The sequence below is a fragment of the Gossypium hirsutum genome, chromosome D08, assembly GCF_007990345.1.
Source record: "Gossypium hirsutum isolate 1008001.06 chromosome D08, Gossypium_hirsutum_v2.1, whole genome shotgun sequence".
In the NCBI taxonomy this organism is placed as follows: Eukaryota; Viridiplantae; Streptophyta; class Magnoliopsida; order Malvales; family Malvaceae; genus Gossypium; species Gossypium hirsutum.
The window spans coordinates 5,644,783-5,657,751 of record NC_053444.1 but is presented as its reverse complement, the minus strand read 5'-3'; the positions used below and the strand labels follow the sequence as shown (position 1 = coordinate 5,657,751).

The window sequence follows — 12,969 nt, the reverse complement described above, 5'->3', positions numbered from 1 at the left end:
GTATATATGTATTATTTAAATATTATCGGCATTCCAATTTATAAATTATTGACACTATTCCAATAATGTCTTACAATTTTAATTTTATGCTCTAAGTTATGCAAATCTTGATAACGTACGCTACCTCGTACACAATATTAAACTGTTTCATCATACATAACAAATTTATTGGTTACAATTTATGTTACAATTTTATTTATATTTTGATAATATAAAACTAAAACTTATCCATATCATGAAATATATGTACTAATAAATTTGTACAGAAAATCAAAAGTGGCGTCGTTTTAACGAGCATTCCACCAAACAAGAAAAACATCTTGCCGAAATATTTGCGGCGTTTTTGGTGAAGCGCCGCTAATTCCGGACCTCTTGTGGCGTTTATTTTCAAGTGCCACTAAAGCAATATAATGAAATAAAACGAAGTCGTTTTGCTTATTTTTGTTCCGGCGTTTATAAAGGAAACGCCACAAATTAGTTACTTATAGCGGAATTCATTAACAGCAGCAGCGAAATCCGTATCTTTTGTGGCGTTTTTTACTAAGCGCCACTAAAGCAATAATAAGAAAAAATAAAACGGTACAGTTTTGCTGAAATTTTTTCCTCAAATTACTTACCTCTATCGGCGTTTCTCTCAAAACGCCGCTATATCCCAATATTTTGCGGCATTTTTTTAATAAGCGCCACTAAAGTAATAAAATAACAAAAAAACGATGCGGTTTTGCAAAAAAATTTTGTGGCGTTTCAAAGAAATCGCCGCGAATGCAGGTCTATTGCGGCGTTTGTTTTTTTGCACCGCGAAAAGTTTAACTTTTGCGGCGTTTTTGGGTTAAACGCCGCTATAAACGCCGCTAAAAGCCTGTTTTGGTGTAGTAATAATAGTAGAAAGAGTACCCTATAGCATCTGAACTTCAAACGGGTTTAGCCTTAACTATGTTAATAGTCCCAGATTATTGGTTAATAGAGAATCAAAGTCGATGTACCAATGAATCATGAAATGCTATAGTTCTATAATATGATTTTAAAAGTAGTGACTATATGAGAGTAGGGTTAATCTGGAGTGCCAGGGGACTATTAGGAGCTGGATTAAGGTGGAAGGTTGGTTCAGGGCGAAGGGTGTATAGCCCAATATTTGCCCAACCCATCACAAAATTAAACCAATCCTAATCCCACTAACCCTAGCCACCTACCCCCCACTTGCCCACTTGCCCACTTGCGCCGAACACTACCATGCCACTGTCGGCCATGGCCACCTGCAAGAAGCCAAGTAGAAATAAGGTACATTATACAGGTCTTATCTCCCTGAGATTACAGTGGAACAGACCAAAGAATTTCAGATCCTATCTCCCTGAGATTACAGTGGAGCGGATTAAAATAAAGGATCTTATCTCTCTGAAGTTACAGCAGAGTAGATCGCATCAGGTCTTATCACCCTGAGGTTACAGGGGAGTAGACCGAAGAATTTCAGATCTTATCTCCCTGAGGTTACAGTGGAGCAGATTGAAGCCAGAGATCTTATCTCTCTGAGATTACAGCGGAGTAGATTGAAGCTAGTAATCCTATCTCTCTGAAGTTACAGTGGAGCGGATTAAAATAAATGATCTTATCTCTCTGAAGTTACAGTAGAGTAGATCACATCAGATTGAAGCCAGAGATCTTATCTCCCTGAGATTACAGCGGAGCAGATCGAAGACACTATCCTATCTCCCTGAAGTTACAGTGGAGCGGATCAAAATGATAGATCTTATCTCCCTGAGATTACAGTGGAACAGACCGAAAATTTCAGATCTTATCTCCCTGAGATTACAATGGAGCAGATTGAAGATAGTAATCTTATCTCCCTGAGATGACAGCGGAGTAGATTGAAGATAGTAATCCTATCGGCCTGAGATTACAGTGGAGTGGATTAAAATAAAGGATCTTACCTTTTTGAAGTTACAGTAGAGGAGATCGTGTCAGGTCTTATCCCCCTGATGTTGCAGGGGAACAGACTGAAAACATAAATTGCGTTCCCTTGCGAAGAAGATTAAAGCTACAAATCAGATCTTCCTGAAGTACAGTAGAATGGATCGAAGCAACAAGGCACAGTGGACGGAATGAGGCTACCTGAAGAAGAGAAGTGTCAAAAGAAGTCGAGGCCCTGCAAGGCTGGGCAAAATTGGTCTTTCTATGTCTTTGCTCTGTTCTCGTTACACGACAACGAGCAAAGAGGGGCAGCTGTATAGCCCAATATTTGCCCAACCCATCACAAAATTAAACCAACCCTAATCCCACTAACCCTAGCCACCTACCCCCCACTTGCCCACTTGCCCACTTGCGCCGAACACTACCATGCCACTGTCGGCCATGGCCACCTGCAAGAAGCCAAGTAGAAATAAACAAATAGAAAATAAACATTTGTAATCGGTTATAAAAACCGAAAATCTCACCATTGATACAGGAGGGGATTTTTGTTTATTTTTTGCTATGAAAACAAAAGATTTTCTTTCAATATTAACAGATTCAATACAAGAACCATTCGAAAATATATATACTATCAGGGGCTCTAACACCAAATCGGAGAATCAAATCTAAAACCTAAGGTGACTCTTTTTTTTTCTTTACTGTTTTGAGTTTATTTTCTACATAAAAATACTAAAAATATTAAAACATAAAAATATATGCATTATTAAGCAAAAAAAAAGAAAAAAAAATATTTTTTACCTTTTCCGGCCACCGTGTGCGGTGGCCGGCGCCGGCGCCGGCGAGCCTCCGGTGGCCGTCCGGTGACCGGCCCCCTGGCCGGATTCCCCTTTCCCCCTCCCTTCTCTCTCCCTTCTCTCTTCCCTCTCTCTCTTCTTTTTTTTCTTTCCCTCTCCCAAATGATTTTTTTGGCTATTTTAGGCCTTTATATAGCCCCCCAAAACGACGTCGTTTTGGGGGCTACTCTTAAGCCTCAAAACGACGTCGTTTTGACCATTGCCCGACCCATCCGACCCGACCCGCTAGAGGATCCGCGTGTTTTCGTTTGAATGGGATATTTATGCGCGCAGTCCTTCCGCTTTTTCAAGGTTTTGCAATTAAGTCATTTTTCTTGTTTCCAATTTGGCCCCATAATTTCTCGCGCTTTTCGATTTAGTCCCCGCTAATGTGCTGTGTTTTAATGGAATGGAATAATTGTTGTTTCGGTCCCCCTATGTTTTGTGCGCGCTCAAATAAGCCCATTTCTCTTTATTTCCTTTCACATTTGCCCCACAACTTTGTTTTTAATTCAATTTTAGTCCTTTTTTCGTTTATCTTTATATCTTTATTAAATATCCTTGTTATTTTTATATTATTAGTATTATTAGTATTACTATTATTATTATTATGTATTAGTATATATTTTTATTATGTACGTGTATACATATATATATTTTCATATTTAATATTTTTATTTCATTTTTATTCTAATATTTTATTATAATTTATATATATACATGTACATATTCTTTATTTATTTTAAGTATATATTTTTTATATTTCATATTTTCTACAGGCATATATATACTTATATATTTACATATTTTAATTCATATACTTATAAATGTATGTACATACTTACGTTATTTTATTTTTATAATATACATATTTATATTTTTTTTGTCTTTATGTAATATATATACATACATGCGCATGTTATTTATATATATGTAATTATGTTTTCATATTTTATAATTCTTGTACATACACATATATATATATATATGTATAGACATACATATTTTCATTATATATATATACCTACATAGTTTTTTTTTTTTGTATTTTAAATCTTTTAAAATTCATACATGCATTTTTAAAACTTTTATAATTTTATTCATTTCTTTATTATTATTATTGTTTTACTTTATGTTTATCTATTTATTTATGTGTCCATTATTATTTTTTTTAAAAAATGTTTTAGTTTTTTTTTATTTTGTTTATTTACTTGTTATTGTATATAATTGATTTTTTATATATTTATTTTTGTTATCTTCGCTCGTATTATTTTTACTCGCATTATCGTAATTGTTATTCCGTCACATCAATTTTTACCCGAATTCGTAAAAAAGGAAAATTTTGGAAACAAAAGCAATACTCGATACTTGGGATCTTCGAGAGAATTGGGCCCTAACGTGCTGGGTTCTAATTTTCTGTTGAATCTAAATGCTCGAGAATGCTCTTTAATAAAATAAATAAATAAAAACTCATTATCGGGATTTCAATATGTTGTGTCCTAACGCATTGGATATGACACGTGGTTTTCTCGATATGAGGATTTTTCGAAAGTAAAGGCAATATTCCGTATTTAGAAAATTCGAGAACATCGTGCCCTAACTTACTGAGATTCGATTTTTCTCGTTGATTTTAAGTAATCGAATATCCTTTTAAAATTAAAATAAATGAGGTTTAAATAAAAAATAAAAGGAAAGCTTACTCTCAAAAAATACAAGGTGTCGTGTCCTAACTTACTGGATGTGACATCTTGTTAATTCGAGATAAGAAGGCATTTTTCATTTTGACTTATCCAAGTAATTTTTTTTAAAAAAAAATAACGCAATATAAAGAAGGATCTTATTTTTAAATTCTTTTCGAGTTTTTAATTTTCGACATAAAGACATTAAATAATCAACTAAGGTACCAATTTTGGGCGTGTCGAGGGTGCTAATCCTTCCTCGTGCGTAACCGACTCCCGAACCTTTTTTTCTGAATTTCGTAGACCAAAATCGTTGTTTTCATAAAATTAAATCATTTATTAAAAACAACCACTTTTTGAGGTGACCCGATCACACCTCATCAAAAAAAGGATTGGTGGCGACTCCCGTTTTCATTCTTTTTTTCAAAATCCAAGTCGACCCCGTTTTATCAAAAAAATGGTGTCAACAAAGGGTCTTACAAAATTCAATCTCCAAGCATTAACAACATTGTATAGGCTTCTGATTTGATACAACCGGGAACTAACAACTGGAATTCGCACCATTGTTAGTGCAGGTGAAGCCAACTGTATTCCAAGGAATCATCAAGGAGACAACCGAGAATACACACGGTAAGATGCAGATACAATTCCTCCTATTGCTATCAGAAACTTATACAAGCAAATTTGGCAAATTACAACCCCAACAAAAATCATACGAGGTTCACTGGTCTCCTCCTTTTATTCGTTTGTCAAAGCAAATTTTGATGTGGGTTTCAATTCTGGATTCAAATAATGGGGATAATAGTGAGAAATAATGATGGACAAGTGATAGGAGTGTGAACAAAGACATACCTAGCTAGCTCCTTTGTTATTGAAGTTTTAGCTTGTCTACGGGTGATTCAATTTACAAGTGAAATGGGTTTTAGACTCATCGAAATTGAGACAGACTCACAATCAATCATTAATAAACTCTATGAGACAAAAGAGGACAACTCTTGGGTTAGTGCTTACATTTGAGATGCCAAAATTATCTCGAAAAGCTTTGAACAAGGCAACACAGTAGCTCATAGTCTTGCAAAAGAATGTTTCAACAGATTAGAGAGTACCTTTTGGGTAGAAGAAGCGCCCATTTCAATAATGGGGGACAGGTGGTGTGGGTGGATCCACCGGATTGATAAGCTTCATTATCGGATTTCTAGCAGGGGAAAGGCTCGTTCTTGGCTCCCCGCCACTATGCATGCTTATAGTTCAGATTTCACAGATAGATCACAAAATTTGGAGCTAGAGGCATATCTGATTGTTGATCAGCTTTCGATTAGATCAAGTGCAAAAAATTCTCATTGATAAGTTTTATTTTATGATTCTAACTCGATTTAAAACTTTTTCAAGTTGAGTTGAATCGAATGAAATTATTTGAGTTAAATTAAAAAAAAATTAAACATGTAGTATTAATACTGAAAAAAATACTGAAAGAAAAAACTTATAAACTTGAATCATGAATTTACTATTCTAAAAATTATTATTTTAGAATTTTTTTTAATTTTTTATATATTCTTTAGCTTTTTAATTTTTATAATTTTTGTAATTTTTTGTAATTTTCAAAACTAACATGGACCAAAGGTATATTTACACCGATCTATTATTTTATTTGAATTATATGAGTTATTCAAATTATTCGAATTGTAAATTTTAACTCAACTCGAAACTCAAATTATTTATTCAAGTTTACTTAAAAAACCGAATAACTCGATTCAATTAACTCAAAATTCGAATTATTTATTTATCTTCTCAAATTGAATCGTGTTTTACTCCTTCCTAATCTAATTAAAGATGCAAATGAGGACGAGAGAGAGCTGAAGAAGATGAATTGCTTATCTATTTTTGTTTTTTGAATTTTGAGATGGTTTTATGGCTATCATTTTCTTTTAATTCCTTCTCCTATTGTAACATGTATTAGGAGCTTTTCATCTCACAACTTAAGGGTATGACTGGGAAGGTTATAAATTGTCATTTGCCTATCAAAGGAGTTGTCGTTGACTAGCACAAAATTTTCATTCACATAGTCTTCATCTTCATTTTCTTCTCATTCTAAGGTGCAAGATTCTCTTTCAGAGCTTTCTAAACTCCATTTGGATAGACGATGATAACTGTGGTGTGATAAAATTTTTTATTTTACAATTATAATAATTAATTTTGCCGTCACCATTATTTTAACTTTACTAAAAATAAACGCATCGCTTATTTAAAAAAACCCCTAATATTTCTCGTTAACTTAAGTGGCTGTGTAATGATTTCCGGCTTCACAATCTTAACCATAAGCCGATTATCCCTCTCAACCCTGTTTGTTAAAACTCGAAAAAACCAAACCTGGGCTGGGTCAAGATCAACGTCGATGCTACTGTCTCAAATGGAAGAATGGGTTTCGGGGTTATTGCAAGGGACGACGAGGGCTTTGTGGTGGGCGGCTGTGGGGGCTCTAAAGAATCGACGTTGAATAGCGAGTGGGCAGAGCTGTTGGCGCTAGAAGAAGGGGTGCAGCTGGCCAGGAAATTAAAGCTTCAAAGAGTGGTCTTTGAATCAGACAACGCAAGCATTGTAAACAAGATTAGAAGAAATGGGCAGGATTTCACGATTCTGGGGCAGCGTGCGTACGATGCTTGCATGCAATTGAAGACTTTTGAAGCGGCCGACGTGACGTGGGCTCCTAGAAGTTGTAATAAATTTGCAATTTTGTTTTAAATAACAGTTGCTCTTGGGATTTTGACGTGAATTACCCTAAAGAAATTCACGAGTATGTAATTCATGAAGCTATTAATTGAGTCTCGGCCTTTTTAGGTCTTTTTGATCCAAAAAAAAAAAAACTTGAGTCGCTGAGTAGATGAGCATACGAAGCGACTCATTGATCATTGGAAGCGAAACGAGTTGACCTTGCTCTAAAACTAATGAAATAAGTTTTGGGGATGGAGTGCTTCAAGAGTGATGATAAGAACAAATGACTTAAAGCTGGATTTTGCCATTATTAAAAAGCTGCAACTATTACATAACATATGAATTATATATTTTGATAAAAAAATTCAATAGTTAAGTCTCAACCAAAATTTAAAAAACAAGCTTTATTTTAATAAAATTTGTTTTCACCCTACATAAACAATAAGATAAATTTGATTATGTGTCGGGTCGAACAGATTTAGAATTTTAGGTTTGCTTTTTATATCTAAATCCAACTAAAAAATGGATTTAAAATTTTATTCAAATCAATCTATATTAAAAATGTTAAACTCGAGTCCGATCCAACCCGACTGTAATATAATTATAAAAAATAAATTTTAAAAATATAATATATTATACACCAAAAATATCAAAATAAATGGTTTCAAACAATCTGAAAATATAAAATATATATATATTCATGTGATTCGGGCCAACCCGACCAAAAAATTTTTGCCTGAGGCCCAACTTGTTTAGAAAATGAATTTTATTTTTATTCAAACTTATATTTTTGTCTAAATCCTCTAACTTTTCGAATAAACCTTTAAATCTAGACGAATAACTTAACACATAATCAGGCCAACATCAATATACTAAAACAACTAATAAGTTAAAAGCAAAAGTGTTACTTATAAATATATTTATATAAAAATTAAAATTAAAAGTTACAAAACTGTTTTAGTCAAAAAAAAAAGAAAAAAAAAGATCGAAAAATGATTAAAGGTTGAAGATTGTTGTCCACAAAATATGTATCATAATTGCATCTGGGGAGGGAAGAGTTAGTCAAGAAATCCATCAATGTGACTCTCACTTGTTGGCAATGGACCACAAATTTGTTAATTGTGATCTCACAGAAGTGGTTTGGTTTGTAGGACCTTTCTCTATCACAATTCAATTCTCAGTCTTAATCAGATCAGATCTTGTAATGATTACTAGTCGATGATCTAAACAACATGGAAATGAGATATTTTTATACCATCCTCGCATCTACGTAAAATTCTTCTTTGTTGGACTCCATCTTTAGGCTTTGTTTATCGTTAAGGTTGAAAAGTATTTTTCAAAATTTTAATTTCAAATGAAAAAATTTAATAAATAATCAGCTTTTCAAACAAAACATTGATTTTAAATTGAAATTTTCCTTTTATGAATTACAATAACAGAATAAAACTTAAATAACAAATGCAACTAATGTAATTTGAACCCAGGCTACATCTGGGGCAATGAACATCCTTAACTATCAAAATATCACATGAGGTTCTTAAATTGAGATTTTAACCCAAGCTAAAAGTGATTTTCAATGAAATTACCTTTTAATCCCCCATTAAATATTCTACTTTACAACATTATATCTAAAATTATCATTTTATCTTCTAAAGCACCTTTTGATATTAATGATAAACACTATTAAACTTTCAAAAGCTCTTTTTTACCGCATTTTTCAACCTTAATGGTAAACTAGTCTTTAGTGCGTTTTATAAAGAATAGAATACCGTGAAAGTTATTCAGTATTTGAATAGATAAGTGCCAAAGTATTTGAATAGACGAAGGAATAGAGAGTAAATGGAATCTCTTCCTTAAAACCATAAAGAGAAGTAAAATGGGTAGCTTTAGAGGTGTAGTTATGCGAAAGATTAGGCTAACAATATAGTTCTAACTTGTAAAAGATCGTATTCTATTTCATCTTGTTTGATTGATTTTACTCTACTGGGGAGAATAAGTATCTGTAATTAGAATATCATTCCGACTCTTATATATATTGAAACTCTGATGCATGATATAAAAATGATAAAATCGATACAAGAAGACGAACAAGTTACAAAAAAAATTTAAATTGGGCAAAAATGACAACCAATATGGACTTCTTGTTCAGTTGAAAACTAAAATTTTTAGAATTAAACCGGTGATTGAATCATCAGACTATGATTCGTTATTCAGTAAATCTGTTCAATTCAATTAAAAAAGTTATTAAAATTTTATAAAAATAAAAAATATATATTAAGAATCTGATTGAATTGTTTGGTTGAGCAAATTAGGTCTAATTCTCGAATTTACGGTTTACCAAGCTAATTACTTTTTTCCCCAATTATAATTTACTTTAAATTTCAGTACTTCAATAAGTTAAGTCCATTTTTCAGCCCAATAATAATATAAACCGAGACCCATATGTAGTTTGGCAGGTTTTGAAGAACTGGATTGCTGGCACTTGCACTACTCAATACGACATCGTATGATAGCTTTTTCCCTATATCAGCTCCTTTTCTTGCTCGCAAAGATATAACCCTCCTGCGACATTATAAAAAAAATCCCAAAAGAAAATTTTAACAAGAGATTATATTGAAAAAGAAAAAAAGAAGAGGAAAATGGAGGCACCAAAGACGATTCAGCACGAAATTGGAGGAGTCCAGAACGACGCGCTGCGATTCGGTCTCCACGGCGTTAAGAGCGACCTCGTCGGATCTCACCCTCTCCAATCTGCTTACGAATCAGTAATCCCTACTACCGTTTGTTTCCCTGGAAAATCTACGAGACTTAATATTATTATTTTGTTTGTTTATTTGTGTGTGTGTTTCATCTTGTTGCGTTCATTACTCAGATCTCAAACGCACGCCTGAGCATAGTTGATCGACCGCATTATATTTTTGAAAAAAAAAGTGGTTTAGGGTTTTTGTTGCCAGATGGTTCTTATGAAATATGAAGTTAAAAATAGTTACTTATTTTTTTTTAAAGATTTTTAATTAGGGTTTGAGATAGTATTGGGAATGGAATACTATTTATTTATGTGTGTTTTTTTTGTAGGCAAAGAAAACGCAGGAAGAGATGAAGAGGAAAGTCCTGGCCAATACTTATGGGACAGCAATGCCACTCAAAATGGATCTCGATAGGCAAATTCTCTCGCGGTATATTTCTATCTTTATGACGAATTACTGCTCTTTTAATCCCAATTTTAAGCTGTTGACGTTCAACAAATTGCTTTAGACTTGTCTGCATAATTAGAGTTTCATCTTCCCTGATGACATAATTATATGAGCTGTCAGTTTCTTAATGGCATAAACATGGAGAATAGAGTTTAGAAGAGGTTTGGAATAAAGAATTCGAATACATTATTTTTAGCTCCAAGTGGTGGAGAAAACTGAGAGGGGGATGAATGGTTCTTACAAAAATTGAAGTGAAATTTTCATCCAAGTGAAAAATATCTAGAAATTAAGTACTTGATGAAAAATATAAACAATTCATGCAAGTATGTGGCCTGTAAATGAAGTAAAAGAATAGGGAAAGTAGAGCTAACAGAACAATATAGAGTTTCTACCCTTTCTTTCAGCACCTGTATGCTCACTTCGTGCCCTCGTCAAAGTACTCAATCCACTAAATTGATATATATATTTATGCTTTATTCCATGTATAACTTTTAGAATCCCTGTCTTTTCTAGGCTTAGGTAGCAACCTTGTATCCTCTAAGGCTTCTTCCCAAATTTTAGTTGGTCAAGGGTCTTGCACACCTTGAATCCCCCCTATTTCAAGGATTTTCTTGAATCTCTTAAGAACTTCTAAAGGGTAGGTTTTGGTACTTTTTAGGCACAAATGAAGAGACTTATTCAATAATATAACAAATGAATCCAAATGATGAAGAAAAGTCATTTCTGGAAGAGAAGGCTTATATGGAAGCACTCATCTTCTTGTCATATCCAAATTAAGAAACGGGTGGACCTTATTTTTTTTTTCATTATTAATGATTGTAGATTGTCGGAAAGTTCTTTTATGAAGATTTTTCTTTCCACCATGGTGTGTATAAAATGTGCTAGTATTATGGTTTTTATTCTTAAAGATCTGTGCATCTATTTGAAATAGGAAGAAATGTCAACAACTCTGCTCATACAGGAGTACTTTATTTTTTTTGGTTATTTTACTTAGTGTTTGTATCTATTTTCCATGTTATAATCATGTTTTAGATGTTATATATTTATAAAAATTTTGATCTGGACGCATTAATGATCCATGTTATATAGATTTGACTCATTTGTGTTTTGTGTTGTGTGTCGTGTTAGCGTCTCTTTTATGTTAGGGGACATGCATATATCTAAATGTTAATTAAAAATTTCCTTTTCTGGTTTTAGAGAGGGCGTGGATTTGGACCAGACAGATTAGAAAAGCCTAATTATCCCTATAGTGAACAAAGACTACGAAGATGTATATAGTGTATGACATCTTTAGTGGCAATTAACAGATTTAGAATTCCCTGCTGAATAACTTCTTTTATGTATATTCTTTGAAAATTATGCAGGTTTCAGAGGCCATTGCTACCATCTTCGATGCTAGGGTTGGAAGCGATGACAGGAACTTTAGATAATTTTGGCTTCGAGGATTATCTGAATGGTATAGCAATACATACTAAAATCAAAATAAGCACTCTTTTCCTTGTGACTATTATACATATTCATCCCATGGTAATGTTTATTTTGCGGGTTAGCTGAAATTTGAAATTAATGGTGTTTGTTGCAGATCCTCAAGATTCGGAGACTGTTCGGCCACTGGACTTGCACCACAGCATGGAAGTTCGTCTCGGCCTCTCCAAGGGACCAGTCTGCCCTAGTTTTATGTGAGATTTTCATTGACTACTTCAGTGTTGTCCCATGAAGGAAGTCACTGCTGAACCTTTTTATTTGCCCTTAATGAATTTAGCCGTTCTGGCCTTTGTATAATGCACATCAGCTTTTTTTTTTTATTGCGTTGGGTTGAACTTCTTGAAAACCAACTGCTTTGACAACTATTTAATCCAATACCAAGGCCAATACTAAAGCTGGAGATGTTTATGGGTGGAGTCATGTCACTGTTTGAAAACTCACCCAAAGCCTCAAGGCTCTAGCTCTTTTATATGCATTCTTGATTGTGTTCGCATGGAAGTAGATGCCCTTTAGTACGTTTTGCCTATTGTTAGAAAGCAAATTATCTAAAAGCCAAAAAAAAAAAAAAACAAAGAACCAAACCGAACCATCATGGAGTTTGTATTGATTGGTGGTCGAACCAATCTGATTGGTTTGATTGCCGGTTCAACTTTAATTAAATTAAATTATATATTTAAAAAATTGGTTCAATTAGTTTTGAGCTGTTCTTTGAAAAGTTGTTTCTATCTTTTTATTTAGATTGATATATTGATTGAGTTTTCGAGTGAACAATGAAGGAATATTTACTTGTTTAACATCTACAATGATAATGCCAAATAAAGTCTTAAGAAAATTGGAATTGGAATTATAATGTTCTAAAGTTTGGTTTTGATCTCAATTATAATTAAATACATTCGATTTGGATTGATGTACATGACACAAAATGGTAATTGCTGGAAACGAATTGAATTGTAATTTTATAATATAAAATAAATATTTTATTCCTAAATGAAAAAACTTAAAACTAACCCACAAAATTATTTTGGTTTAAGTTTAAGAACTATACTAATATGGATAGATGGAACTTTGTGATACCTAATTTGATTTCATTATATTTTAAATAAAACCAAAGTACATTATCTACATATTAGTAAAAACATACGAAGTTATGTTAATGAACATATA

The 12,969-nt window shown here is 33.0% G+C and overlaps 1 protein-coding gene and 1 long non-coding RNA gene across 2 annotated transcripts; one reads left to right on the top strand and one right to left on the bottom strand.

The window, feature by feature from the left end:
- On the bottom strand, positions 1 to 2,859 carry LOC107943809 (uncharacterized). The gene is made up of 3 exons (XR_001696067.2): positions 2,704 to 2,859; positions 1,926 to 2,354; positions 1 to 1,253 (listed from the first exon to the last, which is right to left on the bottom strand). It is a non-coding gene; the product is annotated as an uncharacterized lncRNA (long non-coding RNA).
- A 6,722-nt stretch (positions 2,860 to 9,581) lies between these two features.
- Positions 9,582 to 12,280, top strand: LOC121220227 (cyclin-B1-2). The gene is made up of 4 exons (XM_041099627.1): positions 9,582 to 9,891; positions 10,202 to 10,302; positions 11,685 to 11,776; positions 11,903 to 12,280. Exons 1-4 carry the CDS (start codon positions 9,766 to 9,768, stop codon positions 12,001 to 12,003), a joined length of 420 nt encoding a protein of 139 aa, XP_040955561.1. The 5' UTR covers positions 9,582 to 9,765; the 3' UTR covers positions 12,004 to 12,280.
- Positions 12,281 to 12,969: the final 689 nt, after the last annotated feature.